Source organism: Cataglyphis hispanica, chromosome 2 (assembly GCF_021464435.1).
Source record: "Cataglyphis hispanica isolate Lineage 1 chromosome 2, ULB_Chis1_1.0, whole genome shotgun sequence".
Lineage (NCBI taxonomy): Eukaryota > Metazoa > Arthropoda > Insecta > Hymenoptera > Formicidae > Cataglyphis > Cataglyphis hispanica.
In genome coordinates, this window is record NC_065955.1 from 8,836,922 (window position 1) to 8,864,723 (window position 27,802).

The 27,802-nt window shown below is 33.0% G+C and overlaps 2 protein-coding genes across 3 annotated transcripts in view; one reads left to right on the forward strand and one right to left on the reverse strand.

The window, feature by feature from the left end:
* LOC126859114 (uncharacterized) overlaps positions 1-27,802 on the forward strand; it is a 72,880-nt gene that overhangs the window by 36,450 nt on the left and 8,628 nt on the right. The gene's annotated exons all lie outside the window — the stretch shown is intronic.
* Positions 474-26,848, reverse strand: LOC126859077 (uncharacterized). The gene is made up of 4 exons (XM_050610005.1): positions 24,555-26,848; positions 9,053-10,081; positions 3,841-4,506; positions 474-3,416 (listed from the first exon to the last, which is right to left on the reverse strand). The coding sequence occupies exons 1-4, from the start codon at positions 24,720-24,722 to the stop codon at positions 2,640-2,642; spliced, it is 2,640 nt and encodes an 879-aa protein (XP_050465962.1). The 5' UTR covers positions 24,723-26,848; the 3' UTR covers positions 474-2,639.

Genomic DNA, 27,802 nt, shown 5'->3' on the forward strand with positions numbered 1-27,802 from the left:
CGCAATTCACTTGAATATTAACGAGCGATTTGTGTCGCGTGGCGGGATTTACGATAATTCCACCAGGCAGCTCCGAGAGAGAAACGCCATCACGGCAGCGATTTATCGTCCACATATTCTGCCCACGATGCACCGTTATACTTCAGACGTGCATCGCGATTACGCTTTATTCTAAACACAAAGAGGAAGAGAGAGAGGATTTATTTTTCGAGAAATAAACCATTTAAATTAGTATTTTATTTTTACGGATTGAGAAAAAAAATAATAAACTAATTTATTTATTACGAAATTGCAATAATGCATGTTATCTTGGATATCGTTTATATTTTAATAGTTTATTTTTGGAAAGGGGAGACTTGTTTTCTGATGAAGATAAATAAAACACGCTGATTTCATATATAAATTAGGAAATATCTAAGTATTTCATTTTTTATTGTCTTTATTTTATATTATACTTTGTAGACAGAGATAATTTAATCTGTCCACAATTGAATATAACTGTACAATATAAATGCTTATTTGTATTTTATTATTCGTTAACTTATTACACTTTGCTTTATAAACAGAATATACATGTATTAAAAATATTTTTCTATTAACATGCAATGAGTTTATTAATAAACTATATTACTGTACCAAATAATATATATGATATCGCGCATGCGTGTTGTGTTTTAGACACTTTTCCGAATTTATCACATACCCTTAATTAAGGATATAAATTTTATTCCATTTTATTTTATAAATTTTTTTAATAACATGTGTATAATCGACTTAATTTCAGAATGTATTTGAAAAAAAAATTATATACTTGATATACACAATTTTTATATTTTATCGCAGAGCGATTAGAAAATTTATTTATTTATGTATCTAAATTCGATTTTTTTAATCTATCATTATTTCTTCTACATGCCTTTTTCTTATCATTCAGAGATTCTTTAAGTCCCTCCATTTTTTATTGATATTAATTTATATATCTCAATCGATCTTTAGATAAGAATTTCTATGATTGAATTCGAGCGTCAGATTACTCGCGCGATGCAAAAAAAATTCCACGATAATTTTTATGTCCTAAAATTTTCACACTTAAGTCGTTAACAAAGTTGCTCTGACAATAGATCTTTAAGACCGGTATTCACAGTCTGCTCTTATATTTAAAATCGTTTTAAATGTCTTAAGTTGTTTTAAGGTTCCATTCAATCAACGAAATTCGCATAGCATCTTAAGGCCATATTTGAAATGATTTTAAATATAAGAATTATGAATATCGGCCATAAAGATCTGTGAAGTGTTGCTATAAGAACACTTCCTTAGAAAAAAAGTTGTGTACTATTTACGCTGATATGGAAGTTCTGTTGTTTTGTTCTTCGAATCACCTTTTCTGGCGGCTACTTTCAAATACGAAAAGATACTTCTCTTATAAGCGGTATACTTTCCGATTGCATTTGCAGTTGCCATTTGTGTTGCAATCGACAATTGGATTTCCCATGTTGCAATCACATATTGCAGTTTCGGCGAACGGGCTATTAATTGCTCGATGCAAACGATAAGGAAGCGATCTATTTCTCGATTCCTTGAAATCATTCCCGATATAAGAGCAAGTTTGCTATATAATAATTGAACGAATGCTATGAAGGTAGAGATTTCGATTTTCAAATTTTGAAGTTAAAATATTTACAATATTTGCTGCGCTAATCGATACGTTAATAATGAGTGATTGAGATTGGTGTCGTTTTTCTTTGATTTCTACTTCTATTGTCATCTCTTAAGTCTTTTAATAAATAATTAAATATCATTTAATTTTAAATTTTAAATATTAACGAAGTAAAGTACTTTCTATAAATTATTTATAGATTTAACGGAAATCTATAAGAATTTAAATCAATAAATCTATAAATATCAAGAAGCTGGAAATTTTACAATTTATAATTTTACACTTTACTGATTAGAAATTTTATAAATATCTACTTAAAAAAAAACGAACATACAAGTCATAGATGTGTGCAAATAAATTTTCGGGATCAAGAATCAACAATTTATACAATAAAAAACAAATCGAGAAGCCTTTCATGAAAATATTAATTTGGACGCCCAATTTAACACGAATCTCTCGAATATCAAATTTTATTCCAAATTGTTAATTATTGTATTACGTTAGCATAGAGTTTTGTATATGTACATTGAGATTAATTATAAATACAGGAACTAAATAAGGCACAGTGCAATGATTGTTATACTATATCGATTCTTCAATTACTTCAATTAACTAAATATCAGATTGAAAAAAAGTGCGCAAAACTACGCACAACTGCGTACTTTTTTAAAATTAATTAATGCAATTTCTTTTTCTAATTGCGTAGCCATCTCTAGACGTCCTATAATCGACAACAACTCGATATATCCTAGAAAATGTTTACGAACGTGTACTAACCTCTCGCAAATGTAAAGTGTGAAAGCTCGCAGTCTATTTCCAATTAAATTACTATTGAGAAACACGTTTTCCAAGCGCACCATCTTCCCTCGAACATATACTCATAATGATGCGGTTGCAACAGCATTTTCACTTCATTCTTCGTCAATCTTATCCACTTTCGAAATACAGGTATCTATCTTTTTCCTCGCATCAAAGAGCACCGCTACGTGTTGCCCTGTATCGGCGTCAGGATGCTGGACTCCTGATCGGAGTTAGGCGGCGTCAAGGCCATTTGCGGCGCTACGTTGCCTTCGGCATCGACGCGATCGACGCGATCGACTCTAGTCTCGTCGCCGGACTTGATTAATCCGACGGCGTTGTTAACGATACACTTCTTGAAGTGAGTCCTCATGTTGCTACTCTGCGAGAACCTGCCGCCGCAGTTGGAGCAGGAGTACGGCTTAGTACCAGTATGATAGTTAAGGTGAGTCTTGAGGTGGTGCTTCTTGGTAAAGGCCTTGGAGCACAGGTTGCACTGGTAGGGCTTCAGGCCGGAGTGTAGCCTGGTGTGGAGGGTCATGTTGGAGCGATCGGCGAACGCTTTGTGGCAGACCTGGCACTGGTACGGCCGCTCGCCGGAATGGGTCCTGAGATGTTGCTTGAGCAGCATCTTCCGCGAAAACGCCTTGCCGCATTGCTCGCACTGATGCGGTTTTACACCCGTGTGTATGCGCACGTGCATGTTGTAGGCCACGCGCTGGTTGAAGCTCTTCCCACATTCCGCGCATCCGTATTCCTTGCGATTCCGATGGATCTTCATGTGCGAGCTCAGGTAACCGCGATCGTTGAAGTACTTGCCGCATTCCGGACAAGTCGCGGCAAACTCCCGCGTGCCCTCGTGCACGCTGCGGTGATACTTGTAGTTGCGCAGCTGCGAGAACTGCTTGCCGCAATCGGCGCAGCGAAACGGCTTCTCGCCGGAGTGTGTTCGGCTGTGCACCTGTGTGATGATCACATGGACGAGAGGTATAGCTAAATTGCTTAAGGATGGAACCGAAAATAGGATGGAAAAATGGAAAGAATCGAACGAATGACTTTGAATGTCTGCTTTCTCTCCAATATGACCTTGTAATCAACGCAAAAACGATGTGATCTGACTTTACAGAGTAATTATTTATAACTATAAGCCGAAGAGAAAAAATGAATTTAAAGGTCTTTAAAATCGGTATCTTATTTTTTAATAATAAATTTTTAACGGTGAATAATTAAAACGCCCTTACAGGCGTGTAAAGCCATAAATGACACGAGTGACGTATTAGTTAATAATTAACTCCATATTTATAGAAGCAATGCAAAATTTCCAAATTTTTGTGAAATTTGAGTGAGTTGGAAAATCCAATTAATTCTTTTGATAAAAAATATACCTTGAGCGAGGCTCTCGTGACGAAGGTCTTTCCGCACTGATCGCATCTGTGATCGTCGACCGTTCGTTCGCGTTGAGCCACGCCGATCGTGCTGATGATCGTCTCGTTGTTATTGTTATTATCACTATTAACAAGAATCCTCGCGATGCTCTCCTCCTCATTCTTCTCCGTGTTCGCCATCTCCACCCTCGAAGATTCCATCTTTTCGTCAGACTCGACCGTGTCGCAAAGTCTGCTGATCGGAAGTGACAGTTCGTGTTTCTGCGGCGTCTGCGCAACCGGAATCGACGTCGTGTGTCCGCCGGAATTCGTGATAACGCTTTCATTAATGGCGGGTAACAATCGCGCTACACTAGGTGTGGTGCTGACGTTTTGAAAGGGTGGTTCGTCACTTCTCAACGTGCTCGCAGGCGACGCGATTTGATTGCAAGGTACGAATGAAGCTGGTGGAGATCGATAGATCTCCTGCATGTTTGTGGTCTCTGGACCACCGATTACCTCGCGCGATCTCGTATCATTTAAGCTCATCTCGCAATTAGTAGGAACTTCGACAGCGTAGAATCCATCATTTCTCTGCGTATTCCTAATTGGGGAATGGACCTTCGGGCTCATCGATATTACCGTAGATCGAATTGGTTCTGGAGTTAGAGGCTTCTTCTGAATTTCCTGCAACAAACATCGAAATTATTTTCTTATGTAATTAACCCCACTTTTCTCCTTGAAATTAATTATTATCCTAATTTAAATAACGAATACAATAAATCTTTAAATGCCTCTCATTTCTAAATTAATTACAAAAAAATTTTATATTTTTTTTCTCTCTATATATATATTTTTTTTTATATTTGTTAAAACATTTTAAATATTTTTATTCTATATATTCATTATTTAAAATAATATCACATAAAAATTTTAATAGATAATATGATAAAGGAAAGTTTATTTTTAAATTCAACAATTTCTAAAATTTTTGTTTCTAAATATCTGCAGAGAAGGATATATTTAAATCATCATCTCAATTAATAAAAATATAAATAAAAATGTAGATATACGTATATTAGTGTAATCTTCCAGAAAAAGCATAATTCTTTTTGCACAGTTCAGCGTGTCTGTGCAAAAAATTGAACATTCATTTATAGCAAAATGCAATTGAATAAATCGCATTTATCCATGTTCATTAATTTTGATGAATAGGGGAAAAAAGGCGACCGTGGCGTATTAGGCGTGAAAATTCGAAATCGTTACAGCACGTGCGCTTCAATGAACTAGAAAGCGATATCTAAATTTAAGTACGCCTTTTTTTATCACTTTTAGTTATGTGTTGATTTCAAGTTGCCACGCTCGTGAATTTAGGATGATGCCAAATTAAAATATCACGTGTTTCTTGTGAAATTGTCATCTGACTCTATCTTCTCTATAGTTGCAAATTACAATGATCGTTTCGTTTAAATTCACGCAAGTTATCTTGCGGAAGAAAAACATCTAATGTTCAAAAATAAGCACAAGATGTAACGCTAATTTATGATTAATCTTTTTAATTAATTTTTTTTTATAATTCTTTAATAGGATATTAAAAATAAATCAACTTTGATGAAGTAATTTTAGATTCTTAATATTTATTCTATAGGAAAACGTGTCATCTATTGCATATTTATTCAGACATTGAGAAACAGTTTCTAAACACCTCGATCAGGCCAATAGGGTATAACGCAAGAGTCGTGTACATCAATAGCTTCCCATCTCTCGAATGCTAAATAAAACGGCTATGGCACAGCAATAGTCGCGCTTAGGAATGCGTGCGCATAATGAGCAACTGATAGAAACAGAAGAAAGCAGCAATTAGAAAGTAGTTAAATTGTGACAATTTGATGGACGCTATCGACCATTTGAATGCAATAGTCAAATGACCCTGATGTGATAAGAAAGACGATTTTATTAAAATGCATATTTATTAGCGTCTATTGTAATTGTATTCACATTCAACGGAAAAATTCGATATAAATTATTTGGAATTGAATTTGTGAAATAAAATGTCGAATGTACGATATCGGTTATCGTAGTATTTCCGTGAAATTTGCTTGGATTATAATTTTTATACTTTACACATACTTTTGATCGGTTTTTGCTATCGATCGTCATAATATTTTATATCTGTCTTTTTTTAAATAATTTTTCAGATAGTGTCATGGTACTTTCTATTGCGCTTTTGTTTATGAGAAAAACTTCATGCTGAAAGCGTAGCGTTGCCAATTGATTTCTTTTTTATCATAGAAAGGTATTTATAATTATAACATTGAAAATATTATGTTATCTATAAATAACATATTTCAGTTAAAAATTTTGAAGTTACATTCCTCATTGAGGAAGTTATATGCCTCTAAATGATTAATAATTCTTAATGATTAATATAAGCTATATTTATATCAAGCTGGCTAAAAATCATTAATTTGAATTAAAATGATCTATGTTTAATATATAAAAGACAATTTTTATTACACATGTTATAGTTATTATTCATTATTCTATAAACATTATTTTAATAATTTACTATAAAAATTTAGAATATATACATATATTCGTATTCAAATATCCGTATCTTGGGAAAAAATAATCTATTAAATTCAAATAAAAATCTGATCAATGTTGAGTCAAAATATCTCCAAAATATCAATTAAATATACCGAATTTGAAGACTGAATTTGAATAGAAATTTGAAGAAAGAACTTGAATAGAAATCTTCTCAAAGTTTATCCTCTAATTTTTCCTTTTTCTCTTATGATAGATTGCAATTATGAATATGCACAAGGAAAAATCTCTGACGACCGCGAACGCAACGCGGACTTCGTCCTTATCCGGACGATTGAAATCTCGGCGCAAGCTGCGGCTGACTTGCGCAAGCAGCATAGCCGATCCACGAAATCTGGCACGCATCTCCCGTCGAAAGAGAAAACGCGCGTAATAATGCGACGGACGCGCGCGCAGCTGGCATCGCCAGCTGGCGATGCGCAATCACAGCGCGACCTGATAAACGGCCAGCAGGGAGCGAGCTAACTGATAGCTGCATTAATTGTAAGTGAAACGACATCGTATCCGAGTGAAGGGCGACGACGCACCTGGAAACGGCGGCGTTCTGACACCTGTTGTTGAGACGCGAGCGTATTAATGGCGAACATGTGAATTTTCCGGATTCGCATTCGTCTATACTTTGATGTTTACAACTATCAATTAACTCACTTTCCACCGACGCGCCTAGACGCGTCGTACAATTTCTATTAATCACGTAGCATATTGGTTTTATGTTTCATGTCGGAAAATTGATGTATTTGCAGTCTTCCTTTAATTAATTTATGAGAGAAACGCAGTTCTATAAGCCAGACTTGTTCGTGATTTGTGTTACGCGCAAAAGGCAAAATTTAGGCAGAAAAAAAGATTTATCGATATGACAGAAAAGATTAATATTATATGGAAATCACGTATATTGTATACAGGCAACCTCTATATTTCCTGCCTATCGTATATTTTTATCTATTCATGAGACTACTAGTGCCGTTTTATCTGACACATAAAATTTTAATAACATGCGCATGGTTGAAACTAGAAAATCTTTAATACGCCACTTAAAGCTCGTATTTCCTCATCAACATCATGTTGATTTATAATTTTTGATTCTGCAAATGTGAATCTTTTCATGCGGAATACATTCGGAATAAATTAGTTTCTTAATATGTTACTATTTACATTTGATAATATAAATGATAAAATACATATCGAAAATTTTTATTTCATTTAGAATTATAATGAGAGTCAAATGACATCATGTCTAGTGTCGTGTCTAATTTATTTCGTTCACAAATTAATATTGAAAGACACACGCGAGACATCAAAAATTGCGGATATGCAATTGACATTAAATTTTAATTAATGTGACGATAATCCAAGACAATACATAATATAAATACATTAAGAAATTTGATAAAAACATAAAAAAAAGTTATTGATTCGTACAATTTACATATAGATATATCCTGTCCTAAAATAACAAAATTTTCATCAAGCCACTTTTAAATCATTTTTTTTTTATTTGTTTTTACACGTATTTTATTAATGCTCCAAAAAATTACATAAAACATATTGAAGACTTATTTGTGATAATAAATAAGAGCGAGGATTACTGCAAGGCGGCGATGCTTTTTTTAATGGCGACATTAGAATATGAATTTTTATAATTTACGAGCTACGAATGAATTAATAAGAAAATATAAAGACGATTAAGTATTAAACATCCGTTCTTTTACATTCCTGCATAATAAATTGAAATGGCAACAACGATTGATGCTGCTAGTTTCAGTGGCGCGCGAGAATCGCGGTTTCTATTTAATTAACTTCGCGAGTTTTACCGCGAGCGATTTATAGAGATAGACCGGAATATCAGAACCATTTTCTCTCATTAATCTCGACGCCAGGACGATAACACGGCGAGTGTGTCCGCGTATCCATGTCACGTTAAAATGTTTTGCTTATGCTGCATTAATTAAGGGTTGTAACGGTTTATCTCCGTTCTCGCCATTTTGCGAAAATTGTGGCTGGCTGGCATCGTGAGCCAATTGACCGCGATTCATGTTTCTCGATAAATCTGTAACGGATAATTAAATGCAAATTGTGCAAAAAACAAAAACTATTTTTATGTGTAAACTAATAAATAAAACTTTTTATGTAAATATTTTTATATAAAAGAAAGAGAGAGAGAGAGAGTTTCAATTATTTAAAGCTAAGTTATTAATTTTTTTTTAAAGTATGAAATATTTTTTAGATCTCTCTTTTGAAAAAAGTGCTTCATATTTATGCACGGAAATAAATTCGCCATTTTATTAGCATCTACCATGAATGCTTAAATATATAGCTCTTTTTAAATTATACATACAGTCGAAGTTCTTTTTTCCATCACTCGACGGGTATCATTTTTTATTATCGATTAGGCAAAAAAACACATGTTGTTTGTGTTCGATTGTGCCGTTCAATGTTATTCACCTCGGCACAGTTCCCACCATGGTGAATCCATTACATTTATATTCATGAGAATACGGGACAAGGAGATTTCGATCGATCGAAATCGTATTTGCATCGTAATCGAATATACAAAACGGGGCTATCATCCTTTATCAAATGGGAAAAACTCGATCAATAATAATTTATAAATTCCCCAAGTACTTACGTCATCGACGTGACGTTGGGGTACGACGGACCGCGGGGTTCTCGGTGAATGATGAGGCCTGATAATCTGGCGCCACGGCGACGCGGTGACGCGATTGGCCACGTGTCTGCGGACGGTCCTCCACCTACAACAACTTTCGCCGCAGCTGAGATCCTCGCCCGCCGCCGTCTGCGAACCGTAATCGGTCGTCCTCTCGAACGTCCTTGTCCGACAATGCAAGGACGGCATTGTGCCCTGGTGCCCCCAGGGACATTCGTCGCGTGTCCTTCCGTAAGAATCGCCTCCCGATCCTGCCGCGTGAACGTCCTCGTTCGCCATCGGCTTCTCCGTGGAACGATTCATCTGCGATCTCTCGTACCCCGATATTCTGATTCTCTCCGAAGGATCCAAATTACCGTATCCTTCGGCGAATGATCTATCAGGAAGACAAGCGTCTCGCTGATAAACATCGAAGGACGATTCGCTATTAGGAGCTATCATGCGATTTTTATCGGCGATTATCACTGAGCTGTGATCTTTCTCTGCGGAAGCATCAGCAGCGCTGTCCTGGTATGCGAAACCATCAATTGGCCATCCGTTCGGACTTGGATCAAAAGAGCTGGGACCAGGATTGTTGATTTCACGAAGCGTCCCGACATCCCTGAAGACAGTTCTGTTGTCCTCCGTTGGGAATATCCTGGACTCTTTTCTGTCGAGCGGATCTTCATAGGACAGTCTCCCCGATCTGTACCAAGGGTACTGATTGCATCGCAGGTACTTGGGATTAACTTTGATGTCCTTCACATCCTCCAGTTTACAGTTCGCTTGTACTCGCTCGGCGCAAGTCGTCGTCACTGGCACCGGTGGCAATCGAATTCGTAGGGTCTCGGCAGCACGTAGAAACGCGTCCAGTCGCACTCGCGGAACCGTCGCACTTCCGGTGTACACGAAGCCGAGAAGAGCCGCGAGTTCCGGCGCTTCCATTTCAGCCAGGATCACCGTAATCGGCTCACAATGAACGGTGGCCTTGCTATGAGCCAACAATACCTCCTGTAAACAAAAATGGCATTTGTTGTTACTGAATGAATTAAAATAAAATTATATATTGGAATAAAATTATATACTGGAATAATTAAAATACAAACAATAGTAATAATTATATATATATATATATATATATATATATATATACATATATATATTTCTTTTTTTATTAATTACTTGAAACTATAAAATACTTTGAAATCAAAAATATCGGATTTTAATTTAATTTCCAAAATATCTAATTTTATTGATTACAAATATAAAACACATTCCAAATAGTATATTATGTAAAAAATGAAGGAAATGCATGTTTTTAAATATCAAACATGACTTCTCAGCTCTATCGAGGCTCCGAAGAAATGTATAAAAGATAACTCGGAACCCGGATCTCTATATTGATAAAAATTAGTTTACGATATCACATATTACTTACTTATGCATAAGTAATAACATAATAAAAACATGAAACGAATTAAGAAATGTATCGAGAAATATACGCTGACTGCATAAGTAGGCTAAATTTTTATTAGCGCTCCCATTTTGAAGTTAAAAATCTTCTACGAATTTTCTTGTTTTGCTGGTATATCTATAACGGCAATATCTAAAACTATAAAATCTATTGCCTTGCAAGTCACAGAAATATATCGATGATGCCGTAAATAAGATTAGGAAATTCATGGAGATTTTGTAATATTTTTCTACAACATCATTGAAAACGTCAAATATAGAACGATATTTTTTTAATAAAGCTTCATGTGTCCCATTTTATCAAAAAATTTTGTATAAAAAAACTTTAAATAATACAAAAAAATCACATACTTATATAGATAGAATAATACGTTTGAAGAATAATAAGAATCTCTAAAAAGAAAAAAAAAGTAATAATGAATTCATTGAAATCTAAAGTTGGATTAATAGTTGTCAAAAAATTGTAAAAGCACTTCCGAATTGTTCAAATTTTATTTTATTTTAAGTGCTTATTTTAAGTAAACATTGCGAGTTTGATTTACAACATTCTTCTTGTCGTTATTCGCGCGGATAATGAAACATGAACAATTACGACCGTCTCATTGTTGCAAGCTTGACGACCACGTTGCACCGCGATAACTGTAATTACGCGGTTCCGGCAGTCGATTTGACGGATCTTTTCGATTTTTTAACGCGATAATTAACCACTATTGGCTGATCGCCGAGATCAGGGAACCGATTTGAATTAACCTCCGTCACAATGTTATTGCGCGTGATAAAAAAAAGCCGCGCATTTTTGTCCCATTGCGTAAGATCGCGCGAAAATAAATTGCACAAACCTCTTTGAACTCCACTTTGATAAGATCGCGTGCGATATGTCCATGTGTATAAAGTAAATGTCTTAAAATTATTTCCCCGGGCTTTCTAAAGGAGTTCCCTACATTCTGTATCAACGTAGAATTTATTATACATTCGAACCGAGACGCTCTACATTTCCATAAAGATTAAGCATTTTTTTTTTGTCTTCCGGATTCTTTGATGATATTATACACGAGGTTGAGAGAAACATTCTGGTCTTCAATCATTCTTCTTCTTCGCGCCGCTCTGCAACCATTTTAACGGATCGTTGACGGCGAAAAATGGCGAGAGCATCATTCTTGCACGTAGAGAACGCAAATGAAACGTTAGCTTTCAAACCGGCCCGCGGCTCGGTGCAACAAAGTTGCACCGTTGCCTTCAATGGCATAGGAAGAACTTTCAAATTCTTATGCAAGAAACATCCATGGAGTTTTCATTTCATTTTTGCAACATCAAACGTCAATATCTCTTTTTTTTATACAACTCTATTGCTTATAACATTTTAAATTACATTCTAAAAAGAGCTTGAATTGTAAACTGAATTATAAAAAGAACCTGAGCTATATAAATTAATCTTAAAATAAATATCTACGTTCTAAAATTTTTAAAATTGTTTTCTCTAAGCTATTTTCAGTACCATGTGTCGCGCAAAAAGCGCCATTTGCTATTTGATTTTTGATATTAGAAGTCTACAGTTGATATTTATTGCATCATTTTAGATTTAAAATTGGCACACTTTTATAATTTTTTTTTTTATATTAGCAAAAAAAATAGAAGAAGAAATAGGTTTGTGGGTTGCCTGTTCTTGCTGCCCGCATATTCCTGTTACATTGTATCTATATCTTCTTGTACCGCAAGGCCGTGGGTAGCTTTTTTCTTCCTCCTACTAGAAGTACTTTCTCGGACGCAATTACTTAAGATTAGTATTTGCGCGCTTGAATTAATATATTTTCCCTCTGAATCGTAAATATTTCCGGAGGCGTTGAAATATCTCCGATCGGCGTATATTCCATTGCGCGGATATAGAGAAGAATATATGCATGCATAATCAGATATTAAGTATAGCGCGAGCTTTTTCCTCAACCAATTAAAGATATGAATATGCGCGCGTTTATCGGCGACCTTTGACATAAATAACGATATAAGTATGCTATTATGTTGATGTTTAGTATCTCGCATCTACTTTACAAACTTTTTAGACAATGTTGTTAAGTATACAAATAGATACAATATTTAGGTCTTTCATAAACACTTTTACACCTTGATAGTTTGCACCTTGTATATTTCTTTATCTACATGACAATGTGCTTTTAACATTGTTAACTGAAACATTTTCGAGAAACTAAGCAAAAATAAGGATAAATTTTCTTAAATATACACAAAACTTTTTTTATATATACATTTTATTTTGAAAAGATTTAATTCTCTCTCTCTCTCTCTCTCTCTCTCTCTCTCTCAAGACCTTGAATATTTATTAAGTTTCTCATAAATCATATATTTCAAAGTTTCACATAATTTTTTATCCCATTTTATGTTTTTATTGCCTTATAGATCTTTCGTGAATGAAAAGATGATTATAATCGGGATGCCTAGCAATTTGTAGTTAAAAATGTCTATATCTGCTATCTACAAGTAGTATATAATAAACGATTACTGGTTTCAAGCTGTGAGAAATTTTTAAGCCCGTTTACATCGATTTATACGTCGATTCATCGCACGCGAAACAGCGATTACACCACCAAGATCTATCAATCAATTATAATATTACAAATAATCTACGGGTGTTATCTTTAACCGTTAAATGATACTAAGCTGCGCGAAATTTTTCAGCCCGTTTCCGTAGATTTATAGATCAATCTGTAAATGCATGAAACATTACCGTTGGGATCTATCAATCAGAATCATATAGTGATATTCCGAATGCGCTTTCTATCCGATGCGATCTAAGCTATCCACATATTACAAAATTCAGGGTGCGATGGAGAACGTCGATTAGATTGTCATAATTACAGTAATCGGATATCAATTCTGAAAGCGCATGAATGATTGAATGAATTTTTCTACGATTGATATTAACTTCCTTTGCGAGCTAACGCGCAAAGTTTCGCACCTACTTCGCGTAATTGTAGGGTATTCGATGGCTCGCATGCAACAGTGGGTTGCAGTACTTCTGCAAATATATACAGCTCTTAAAGAAACGCTCGAGAGGAGTCGATTTCCGAGACCTCATATGAAAAGAGCATGATGTTTACTAGGGATACACAATTTCATTCTCTCTCTTGAAAGATATCGAGTTAAATTTTCCAACGCATAAATTTGTCGGCAAATATTTAAGGAAAGATATAAAAATAGAATTTTTTTTTTATTTTTAGCCTCCCTCTAACTGGAGGTTTACAATGAAATTTTAAACTGAAATTTTTCATATTCCTTTAAATAAAAAACAAATTCAGATGAAAATCAGTTAATACAATCATCATTATACTCTTTGATTTGATATTTTTAAATAAAATATCAGATCATGTTAACACAAACTATGAGATTTGTTGAAATGATGACTAATTTAATTTTTTCAACTAACGACCGATTTCCTAAAAAAAACGATAAAAACGAGCAATAAAAACAAAAATAAAATACGTTAGGCTTGCAAGTAGAATAACGTAATATCGTCAAAAAAAAGATATTAGATTATATAATTGAAAAATCACAAGAAAAAAAACTTTCGAACCTCTGGAACTTTTTACAATTTAGCATCTAAACTGTATGAACTACAAGTATCTGATGAGTAAATTAACTAAGCGGACCAAATAGCATGTCAATTATTTTGATGTATAACGCATTACTTAACAGCTGAGAAATAGGTTTATCGATTGAAAGATCTAAGTTTTGGTACCTTTTCTCTAGATTTTTAAAATAATATTGGATTATAAGAGTTTTTAATACATGTATTTTTTTCACAAATATTAATAGCAATATACATATTAAAATAAAGCTTTTCTAGGGAAGTAGACAAATTTGTTGTGTGATGGGACTTTTGTCAACTCGAACTCAATTAGACGGATTTAATGATAATAAGAGCAGAACGATTGTTATATTGTATAGATTCGGCATAGATTCGAGAGATCTCTAATATTTAACGCAAACATTTTGCACAGTTCTCTCATGATCGGTAATGCAAATACCCGTCTTGCATATCCGTGTTATATTACAATAGCAAACGAGTACGAGATTCCATTTTTACGCATTATTACTCTATTCGCGAATAGGTAATGTACACATGTCAATTAAACGCCGCGCTCATGTGACGATAATTATACGATTCGAGAGAAAACGCCGAGAGCCTGATTTAATCTAGCAAGTTCAGCTGGAAATTATTCGGACGTAAGCGCAATCAAAACTAATTACAGACGCGAGGAAGGGCAAACGCAGTCGACGCAGTCGTTAAACAAACTTTGTTTTTGGGTCTATTCACACGATGCGTAACGTCTCACATGTTGATAATGGATGCGATATAACTTGAGTGCAATCAACCAGATTGACTCGTGTTCCACGTAATGGCAAACATCACGTTACACTCTTTTTCTACTGTAATTTAAATGTACTAAAATGTATTGCGAAATAAAAATAAAAAAGTATCTTTACACGAAGGCTATAATATTATATTAATAAAAACTGTTCTATGATCGATTATCGGCAAGTCGCATTTTCGTTTTTCAAGACACACAGAATAAAAATTAGAATGAAATGATTGTGAAAGGAGCGCTTCTGTATATATGTATATATATAGCTGATAAAATCAAAGCACAAGATAAATGATATCGAATTTATCGAAACGAGGAGTGCGAGATATTACGCGAGGGTATATCGGAAATGCGTGAGCGCGATAAAGAAAACGATCATCTGTCGTACAGAATGCGAGGAGAGTTTAAATGTCTCCTATGCGTCTCATACCGTAAACGTGATGAGCGATGAAGCGAGTCGCGGGCATGAAGCGTAACAATTTCTGACCAACGCGGGATATACGGGTATCGCACGGACAATATCGGCCATTAATCATTCCGCCGTATCGATACGGCGCGGATAAGTTATTACGCGAGTAACGCACGATGTTAAAAGCCACGTGCCCGCGGCATTCGTGACGAGATTCCTGGGATCCAGCGTGATTAACCTTAACACAATACGATACTGTTGGAATACAATGGAATAATGGCGAATTGATAAAACGTGATCGATCTTAATCGACATTTTTCGCTATACTTGCGATTAATAATATTAGCACCTCAAGTGTTATATTATGTTCGATCAGGAATGTGATCGTGATTTTATTTTCTCTCTTTATAATTTAGAAAATTTTAAGCTACTTTGATTATAAAATATAATAATTAATTTAATAATATATTTTTTATATTTTTTTATAAAAAACATTTTGGAGGAAAGATATAAAAATATTATAGTATTATATCTAATTTCGATTTTCTTCCAACGATTATTTTGAATGATACGCTAGTTTAATCACGTTGCACGTGATAGCTTAAGGCCTGTGTAAATTGAAAAGGTACAATTGTAACGCCGATATAGATCTCGGAGATATTGAGATAGAGTTTGTAACACTACACTTTTTATTATGTACTGTCACCGTTATTGCAGTTAAGCTCGATTGTTCAGTATTTTTATTTATCAGTATTTTATATTAACGCAAGATATATTTTTAATGACACAATTTATCATTATCAATGTTATGCGGTGTGTCTATCTCTCTCTTTGTGGGATATACAAATTTATTGAAAAGAAAATCAAGTCATAGGATTTGCAAGATCCCGCGATAATTATATTGTTCGAATTAATGCATTATAATTTTTGCTTTGGAAAAAATTAATATTCCAAATTATAATCCATTAGACAAAAATTCCTTCAAATCAGTATTAATTTACCTTTTGTAATCCTCAATAATATGTAAATCTGTTGGAAAGTAATCAAATGGTAATTTCGTTCTCTCGATTGACGTTAACTGGTTTTCCTCCTTTCTTAGCTTTGTGACCTCAAATGCAATTATATCCGGTACGAACACTGACTAATAAGTGATATGGCTCAATCAATGCTAGCATTCACGAGTGATGCATATCAACGTATTTATTTCTATGCGAATTGCATATATATATATATATATATATATATATATATATATATATATATATATATATCGATTAAAAGCATTACATTCGAAGATTTAACTTTGTGGCTTCAAAAAAACTGATGCATATAAAGTTTTTTAATATGTATGTTTTGATGTCTCGAGATAAGACTAATTTTTTCGAATATTTGTATATTTTTATTTCAAGTCAAAATAATTCATTAAATATTATGACATGTATGTGTTGTGTAAAAATAAAAAAAAATATTATAGAAAATATCCATGTAAGGAAAAAATTATATGTTCTCCATAATATAAATACGCTAATAATTTCAAGAGCGCAAGGGGAGGAAGCAATTTAAAAACTATTATTATTTAAAATATATATATTTTTTATATTGAATATTTTGCCTTATTTTTTTTCTTCTGAATATATTTTTTGTCCCCGTCTTTCTGTTTTATAAAATTTGAATAAATTTTCTCACCTTCTAAACGACAGAACAACGGTCTGTGAAAGAAAGAAAAAGAGAGAGAGAGAGAGAGAGAGAGAGAGAGAGCCCGCCTACGTTCTCGCATATTCTCGCAATATATTAACTATGTCTCTGCCTTTGCTGATTTAGCATACCGTTACGACTTACTTTGCTCAATCCGATAATGCGTGATTGATAATATGAGTACTTAAAAATTTAACAACCCCGAAGGGAATGATTCGCGACCGGTTACGCGCGAGAGAGAAAGAGTAGGAGGGCGAAACTGTCAGAAATCCGAATTTACGAGCTTACACACACACACACACACACACATACACACGGATTTTCTAACAGAAAGAGAAGAAAAGAAAAACTGAAAATTCTCGAAACCGGTCCCTAACAATAACAGTACTCAATCATGAAACGCAAAAATTCTATCCTTACACTCTTTATTGTACTTTATGTACTTATATATTTCACATTACGTGTTAAATACTTAAAAAAATCTGAATCTGAAATTTAATTGGCATAACATTTAATTGAAATGATCAAATTTTGCAATTACTTTATGTGTTTATATCAATTTCTTATTAAAAAACTATCGATTCTTAAGATTCTTACAAAAAATCTATAGCTGAAATAAAATATAACGAACATAAGATAAATACGGTACAAAGATAATTTCTCATAAAAATATATGTATCTTTTTATCGGTTTTTTTTTTTTATCGAAATGAATGTCTCAGAAATTTCGATGACAGCTCCAACTTCCTATTTTATAAATTCTCCTGATATATTAAATATGTATAATTAATTTGCTTCATCTCAGCAAAATATTTATGTATACTTTACTCATACCTTATACTTTTTATCTGTGAATTCATCGAATTTACGTACAAGATTTATGTCGCTCGAAAAATGCAAAATATACAAAGTCGGAAGAATTCTACAAAAAGCAAATAGAAAATTAATCGCCACTTTATCGACTTCGTCTCACAAGGAGATTGTATGCGTAAATTCGCTAATTTATTTCATTTATTAAACATGAGTTTCAAGTCAGTGGGATTTCTTTATTTTTTCGTCAAACACGCACAATTTTCGATACATCGATAAAGATAAATAATAACATTTGCATTTAATCTTTTGTAGAGCGAATTGGAGGACACTACCTTGGAGTAATGTTAGAAGCATTCCAGAGTAATGTTAGAGCAGCTTTGATTTGCATGTAGAAGCGATTCGAGTAACGTGCCGAGAATATCACGCAATTGAATTAATTGCCATCGTTGATCGCGGATGATACTCGCTACAGATAAAACGCTCGCGTGCAACAACTTTCTTAAGTCGGCAACATATATTTGCGAGTGATTACGATTGTTCCAATCGTTTCGCTACATATTAAATTTTCTTGCGATACGTTAGCAGTTAAAGAAGTCGCTCTAAGCGAGATAGAATGGGATCGCGTTTTCTATAAAAAAAAAAAGGAAAACCGTGAGAGATTACCGTGCGATTATATATCGTGTACCTATATCGATAAATATAATCACATAGCATATAGTATGTATAACATTTTATCGTTTATTGATATTACTAGTGGCTTTCCCGCGATATCAATTGACCACGTCAATTTTTCTCGGTGTTTTTTGAACGTTTTGTCTTTCTAGCGTTTCTTCTCGCTAAAATTTGGAAAATATAATTTTCTTTTTATCTCAATTTATACATAGTCAGATTATTATATATATGTGGATTATATTTTTTGTTTTTCACTTTACGTGTTTTTTTTTAAAAGTCACGTGTGTGTACGAAATTTTGAAAATTAAAATTATCTCTAAAAAAAAAAAAATATTTAAAATCAAAAATTTTTCTGTGGATTCGATGATGCAAGTGAAAGGGCCCTCACGACGAACAGACGTATTCAAGATCCAGGGGGATTCCTACTGTGAGGAAGAAGGAGCCACTCTTTCACAATGCGTGAATTAATTCCCCGTTACTAACATAAGAGCTATTGCGCTGCTACTAATAGACAGCTCTTGGACGGCCCTTTCTTCCTGGAGGAACTGAACGACTATTATCTTCAATTAACTTTCTCTATTAATGTCTAGTCTACAAGCATTGCATGATCTTTAAAGGGCAACTACAAATTTATTACGCATCGTTCGATAAGATAATCCTATATAATGACTATCCTTTAACGCTATTAAGTATCTTCTTGTAAAATATATTGGATATTTCAGGAATATTTTAAAAGAATTAGCAAAGTGTAATATTTAACAAATTATGTATTAAAATATTGAATAAATATATTACGATGAGATCTAAAAGATAGCTATATATTTTAAAATTTTTTTATAACAAAAATCTTTTTTAAACAACTTTTTACAAGACAAATCGTTTAAAATTATATTTTCAACATTCTATGAATCATTTAAATACTTCTGATGAAAATAAATGATATATTTTTGAAATTCTTGTGTCAATACTTAAAATAATGGCATATTTTTCTTATATAAAATTAATAATTATTATTTCATAATAATTATGTCTAATGATGAATTTATATTATACAACATATTTGTTAAATAGATTTTAAATATATACATATATTTAATATATGCAGAATATTTTTACTAATTTTCTAAATTTAACTAATTTAGTTAAAAAAACTATTGTATTTAAAAATGGAAATGAAATAAAATAAAAAACAAATTGAATTAATTGATTCCTTAATGAAATATATAATTTTTCTCACAATACAAAACCATTTTATTTATATTAATTTCAATCATTTTAATCTTTTCGCAATGATCTCTTGATCTTTGTTGTCTAATTAATGTGAATTTTATCTCCGCATCTCATAATTAGCATTTTAGAACAAGTGGACGTGAAACATTGTTGTGATTAAAATGTATGGATATTCTGCCGTTATATCCTGTCTCCTGTATGTGTGTCATCGTTAACGACTTATAGTTTATTACATTAATCTTGGCTGATTAATGCGAATCGAAGGCACAAGCATGTATCGTCATATTTTTGTGTGATATATGATAACGGCAAAGTTTTGAAAGGTGATATATATTTCCAGTCATATTTCTCTCCTTTCCTGATTGTTTGGACGATCATGTTAATAGATGCATAACTTAATTTGATAAGTAACGTTGTCTCATAAATATGATTTCGCACCTTAATTATTTGAATATTACTTTATATAATATTATTGCGAGTGCATGTAATATTATTTCCTGTTTTTCGTAATATGTTCAAATTTATGTTTAAATTTTTTTTTAAGTTTTTCTGAAATTGAAAGACACATCATATAGTTTCAAAACATATGCTATCAACTTATCTTATCAATAAAAAGAAAATGAAGAACGATGGAGGAAACATTTTTCAAATCATGAGACACGCGTGTCAACGTCGTATTTCTCGATTGACGTATGCAATACACACTGACGTGAAATATCGGTCCGCCGCTTCCTTTCAAGTTAAGATAATCTTAATTAAGCAGTGAATACATGATCTCGTGCTGTGCTCGCCTCTCTAATGATGGGCCCGACTATGAGAAACACTTGCTCTCGTGCGGCGCTTACAAAAAATTTACACGGACGCATCATAATCCGTTCGCCGCAGAAAGCCATAATTTCTCTTCACGCGACGTTTAAAAGCTTTTTGTTTCTATTAGTCTTCTAGAAATAAACCGTTAAATCCTTACATTGCACATTTGTACAACTGGTGCTGATACATATGTAATGTTTTTTTAAATTAATAACGTTGGAAGATATAAATTTTTTAAATATATATATATATATATATATATATATATATATATATAAGAATTTTAAAGGATTTTAAATTATAATTTTATACGATTACAATTATTGGATTTTGTTTTATTTTGAATTGATAAAAGAGCACAGAGTTAAATTGAGTCTTTGTGTTAAATTTAATTATTAATTATTAAAAAATTGTCAATAAAAATATTATGTTTAAGGCTCAAATATATATTTGTTATGAATGTAGGAATTTATAAAATATGATTTATGCGGCTTACAAGAATTTCGCTGTTTTTTCTGATTTATTGCCTCCTTATGGCCTTTTATTAATATTAACGGCACCATGTATATTTTTTATTTACAATTTTTTATTAAAAATCGCTGAGTTATTTTTTGCTCATCCGATAATCACCGTTTTCGACAAATAATCGCTATCTGAAAAAAATTCTTATTTTATTTCTCGTAATATATGACAATTTGTTCTATCATTTTTTAAAACTTTTCGCTCTGTTAAAAAAATGTGTTGAGAATGTTCACTCTAGAACAGTATGTATTTTCTAATTTACTGTATGTGTATAATTATAAAAATTAACACGCTTTGCTAATAATATTATTAATTGGAATACATGATTTTCCATGCTCCGTCGAGATGTAAAAGACAAATATAAAAAGTTAGTAGTGCAAATCAAATTCACACAAAGCGCATAACATACCTATTTCATAACGATGAATCCGTTCAGCATTTATAACACTTTTTACGATTCTATAATTTCTTGTCACAAAAACATTAGTATTACAAAACATTAGTATAGAAAAAAATGTTGTTTTTCCATTTTCTGAAAGCTTTAATTTCAATTTTAAATAAAAATATATACGTTTACATATATGTATGTATGTGCGAATGCATACACAATTATATATACACGTATTATTCAGATTACTGTAATAATTTAACTGACATGTGAATTTTTTTCTAGTTCCACATGATGCAAAAATGATATTCGCAAATCACATAATTCATGAAGCTCATTACGAAATCGCGATTGAATCGTACTTTTCTAACGTACACTCTTTTTCTTCCATTTTACTGTGATGTTTGTTCACAAAGTGAATCATTTCATTGCGCGAAAACATTATTAGGGCAAAGTATTATAAAACCGGATATCAATTCTTTATGATTCTCATTATCAGGCTAATTGCGTGTAACGTGCGTCAATGCAAGGCCAATTTCGAATGGTAAACAAGTTGGATAATTTTCTACATGCACGCTTTTCTTTTGACTATAAAATGATATTTTCCTATTTTTTCCTTGAGCTATGTAATATTTTATATTTATAATATTTTGATAAAGAGAATAAAATAAAATTTATTTTGAAATAAAAGATTTAAATTATATATTATAAAAGAGATTTTAATTATATTTTTTTTTCTTAATCATTATGACAAATTTTAGAGAAATAAAATATAGTTTAATTAATGAAATATACGTAAAAAAGTATGTAAAATATACATTAGAATTTTTTTCAGTCTATATAAAAAATTATATAAAAATATTACCTATATAAAAAAATATTTTGTTCTTTTATTAATTATCTTTTATTTAAATCTTTAAAGATATAGTTAAAATTCATTCACATCCAACTACATATAATTTTTCAAAAATCTTGGCTTTTAAATAAAAATTTTAATGTATTTTGAATTATTTTCTATCATTTCTTCCGCATTTCTTTTAACGGAATAATTTAATTATTTCCTTCTCTTCATGTGACACATGCGGAGGAATGTACGTAAAAAGTAGGAATCTCATGTGGAAGAAGCAGGTCAACTAGGTCAAGTGGCAATAAATCGAGATGCGGCGACTCGGCAATCCGCGAATGGCAATATCGGAAAAACGCATCGTTCCGTGGACGTTTCAAGAACCGCAAAAAGATTGCCTAGCACGACGTAGAAATGCGTCGTACGAGATTTACAGAATCAAAAGGGAATCTCGATGTTGAAGTTAAGGTTACCATATTTGTGTTGCAACAAGAAAACGGATTTCACGGACGTCATCTTTTTTTTTTTTTAAGCATAAGGCAGAAGTGCATGTGTGTTGTATTATTTCTAACGCAGTACGATCGTATAATGATGCTTTATTTTTTATTAAAATAATAGGCACTATAGGCAATTATGAAAATAATTGCGCACAAATATACGAGTAATGCAGAAATTGAGGGAAGTATGTTGCACAATTAATTATTCTAATGATAAGCAGAAGGCAATGAGCTCAGCCGATTAAATCAATTTCAATATTCTAGAGAAATACGAGACATTTTTCTTTTGGACATTCCGATTGCTGGAGTTTAGAAAGCGTATTTCGTGGCACGAATTCGTGGCAACGATGCATAATTGAGAATTTTCACGTGGCTCACGACGCGCGACATTACTTTGTAATTGCTGGAGTGCATCGGAATTTGTTTTCTTGATTTTCCTTTCGCAACGAGATTCTACTCACGTAAAGCTGTGCTTTACAAACAGTGGCAAAAATAATGAAGCGTAAAAAAATAAATCGTAATTTCTAAATACGTAAGAAATTATCGAAAAAAAAGGAGTATAATATATTGTAATAATCTAAACTAATAATCGTTCAATAATTACATAACATTGAGAAGTAAAGAATCTGGAGACGTTGAATTTAGAAGAAAATTAGACGAAGAGACTTTTTGTTATTAAACAAACACAATTTTTATTTCTCAAATTCTTTAAATGAGACACAAACCTGACTCGATGTCAAAAACCGATCTTTAAGAAATACTTGGCTCTCTCTCTTGATGTGTTTAAAAATAGAGGGATATTAATGTAAAGGGAAATAAAATAAACATCCTGTTGCGAAAATCTACATTACCTGTCTCGTTAATTTTTCGCTCATGTTCCAATCTAATGGCGTAATAGTTTAACGATCGTGCAATGAAATGAAAACCTCGACTCGAGGTCGCAACGTACATCGTAATGTAACCGGCGCGATTTTAAGAAATTACACAAGAGTTGCCCGCGATATCTCGCAGTATCTCTATTTCCGTGTGACATAATTTGACGGCATTAAACGCTCGTCAGCGCCTGCATACAATCGATTTATAGCGAGCAAACGGCATAAGCGAACATCCGCCGCAAAATGCACTTGCATTCTTGCAAGTGCAAGATTTACAACTCCGTCGATTTTTATCCCGGTAACTAACTCGCTAATTAAACGGTAACGCAAGCCACGTTCTCCTTTATTGCGCCTTTTATTATGACCGAGGTGGTAATTAACAGTATTATAAGAGCTTCTCTCTCAACTGCGAAATATTAGAAATGTTGTAAGAGTTTTCATAGATCGCCTACAAATCCGATATAATTGCTTCCTCTCGCAGTTCGCACTCTTCATTATTTCGAGATAATTATATATTTTAAAGTTTTTAATCTGATAGTATTAATTATAAGCATAAAATCTATTTCTATGTTTATTTAGTATTGATAAGATTATACGTCATTAATATCGTCAGATAAATAGATAACAGAAAGAGAAAAAGCCGATATAAAATAGCCTATAATTCAGAGTCGAGCTCACGAAACCTTAAATTAATTTAAGTATTTTAATAAGAATATGCGTGTCACTTATCAAACCTGGAAGTAACAATTTAACAAATGACTTAAAAATAATTTTCTCTCTTTCTTTCTATTTCTCTTTTTGATTTAAATCGACTCGTGTTATTTCTGCACAATAATTAACTTAATTATGAATTAGACATTAGACTATGATTTTTTACTGACCTGGAGATAAGGACTCGCTGCTGATAGCACCAGACGATGCGCGAGGAATCTCTGGCCTCCTGGACAACACAGGGCCACGTCGGCGAATCTCTGCGACAGCATAGCCTCTTTCAGGATGTCACCAACATCCGGTGCCCTCCCAGAAACACGGATCACCTCTCCCATCATGCTCTATCCGTGTGTGATCAATGATCGCTCGGGAAAATACGCATTTCTCGATGAAAGTCTTTAATCAAAGTTCACTTGCATGTAATTTTGCGGCATTTGGAAACAATATCTTTGCAATCTTTTCAAACGAATTGTCCTTGTTCATTCTACACGCTATCAGCTTTTACGTAAATCCATCTTTCGGAGAAACTCGCGATGCTCTTAAAAATATGTTTCACTCGCGTATATAAATTCGAGCGAAAACCGGCTTTTATCTTTTTTCCAACCAAATATAATTATCGTTTATAACGTCCATAACGCCATTTTTTGCCGCAAAATCTTTATTGCGGTGTAGTATTTAACTTTAATTATAATAATATTGAATATTTTTGCGAAAGAAGATCTCGTTCGTTTGATAAGTTCTTCCTCGCGAGCGAATTCACCTTAAGAAGTACGCGCGATCGATCGATCGCATTTACAGATGGATGACACTTGTTGACTCTGTCGTGTGGCGCTGAATTATGGCCATGTGATCATTGGCATTTGTCAGCGATAACGGTGTTGGCATTCGCTGTCACATGGTCGCCGCTAGATTTATGATCGACCGTATTTATTTTCGACCGCTCTCAGTTTACTTCGCATTCTCTCACCGTTAAAATTAGTTCGCAGGTTGGCCCGATCGGATTAGTGAACCATAAATCATTCCGTTCAATCTTGTATACATTAATTAATCTCTTTGACTTATCACGCGCTCCTTATCTAGCCGTCGAGATCGAATGATCGGGAACCGAACTCGTAGAAATTCGTAGAATATTTTTCGTAAATTTAACACTATCCTTTAATCCTCTTTTGCATATCAAATTCTATGGAATTATATTACGATAAATATGAAGAATTTTTAGAACTTGATACTCTCAATTTTTTCGAAATAGTTTAATCAAGTTGAATAATTAAATTACTCTTTAAATAAATTATATATACACTGTTGTGTCTCTATTATAAATTATGTCGCGTACGCATTTCACAAGCACAATTAGTTAATAACACGTCTTAATTAACACGTCCGTGTCTTTATCGCGTATATTCTTTGTTGATTCTTCTATAATAAGCTTCCTCTTAAGTTTTTGATTCCGCAATTAAGCACCTTTCACAATTCGTCTATTAAATGATAATAATTCCGTTCAGATTGCCATCGGACAAATTTATATGTTACTTGAATGAAACATTTATCTATCGATCGATTCGCCATTCTATCTTGATCCGATTAAACGATGATCAACTTCTTCCCATGGAGGAGAGCTCTTCGATCATCGTAGGAAACTCGAGACCACCGAGGACATTCACTTTCTTCAAGATGCGGAAATTCTTCAAACTCCCAGTCGATTTTATTTATTGGTGAGCAATTTTTATCGATTATGATGAAAGATATCGTTTGGTTTACTTTATTATGTTGTTACATGTTTACATACATGTTTATATTAAGTATTTTGCGAATCACAAAAGTCTCGATTGAGCGATCGTAGAGATGATTTCTGAATCAGAAAGAATAACAAGGAGCAAAGTTTTTTCTTGTTGATTAATTAAAATGAACAATTATTAGACCAATCATTGCACCGAAAATCCTTTTGTTTTTCAATCAGCAAAAATTGATGTCGCATCAAATTGGACAATCGTTTCACAACAGAAATGTTTTTTTGATTAAATTAGTTTGATTTAATAATTAATTCTTGTGGTTAAATCAATCCAATAAACACAATAATCTCATTAATTGAGTTTTATTTTATTGAAATAAATTTATTGACAATTATGTATCCCTCTTTCTTAAAATCTTAGGCGAGATCTGCGTTTTATCCTCGAGATTTATAGAGACAGATATATCGCGATGATTGTTTCATCGATTTGGAAGAGAATCCGGGAGATCGTCAATGATAAAATCTGTGATTCTCGGGTCCCATCGCGAGTATATTCGTGGATTCGCTCGACATATAAATCTCGCGCGTTCTCTCTCAAGTCTTCCGGTGCTTCGTGAATCTCGTGCGAATCCTTCTCTGGCGAATCGTGCTCGCGGCGCTTAGACGAGGTGAACCCGTCGCTGAACGATTCAGCAGGGCGACTGCCACCTGAAACGCTCAGGTGAGCAGAGACCACCTCTGCCACCGCGAGAGTGGTCTCTCTCCGGAGAGACGGAGAGCGTACTCGCAGGGAACTCCTCCCGTGTCTCGCTGCACTATTCCCCCTCCTCTCCCTCTTCCTTTCGGAATCACCTGCGTGTATTTGTCCCAGTATGTCCATACACATCCAATATATGTATACTATTATGTTTTGCTGTGACATTGATGAAAAACAAAATATTGACATGCGCTATTTCTCTTATTTGATTATAAATAATCAACGTAAAATAAGAATTTATACGCATATATGTGAAATATAAGAAATCAGATTTGAAATAATCAATATACAAGAATTTTTCCCAAAATCTTAAATATTATATACATATTTAAAAAATACGAATTTCTGTAATTTTTTAATTACAGAATAATTTTTATCTAATAGTTTAATCTAATAATTTAGTCTAATAAATTTTTTATCTTCTTTTAAAATAAGATATCCGATAGTTATAAAATACATCAAAGATTTTTAGACAAATTATCAAATAGGCTGAAAATATAAAAAAATCAAAATTTATCTCCGCTTATTTATATTTTTTTTTAGAAATTGTAAACGAATGAGTTGAAAAGATTTCGGTTTGTGTGACGTTGAAATAAATTATAACGCAGAGCACAGAAATATATCTAGCATTCTAATATTTGCATCTGGCATTCTAATTCAGTTACAGGATGATTCATATATATATTGATCTTATATATTATAATACTGTAATTTTAATATCAACGACTTTTAGTTTAATATTATTTCTTAATATCTTCAGTCGTCTTACTTTTACAAATAAAAGAGGAGAAGAGAAAAAATGACACAACAGTTGTTTGATAAAAACATTAAATTTTGTGTCTAACAAAATGACAAAAATACATTTGACTTCCATTTGAAGCACCGTGTATGTATACGCTATGGGATCCTATCACCGCACCGGTAGAAAGGTG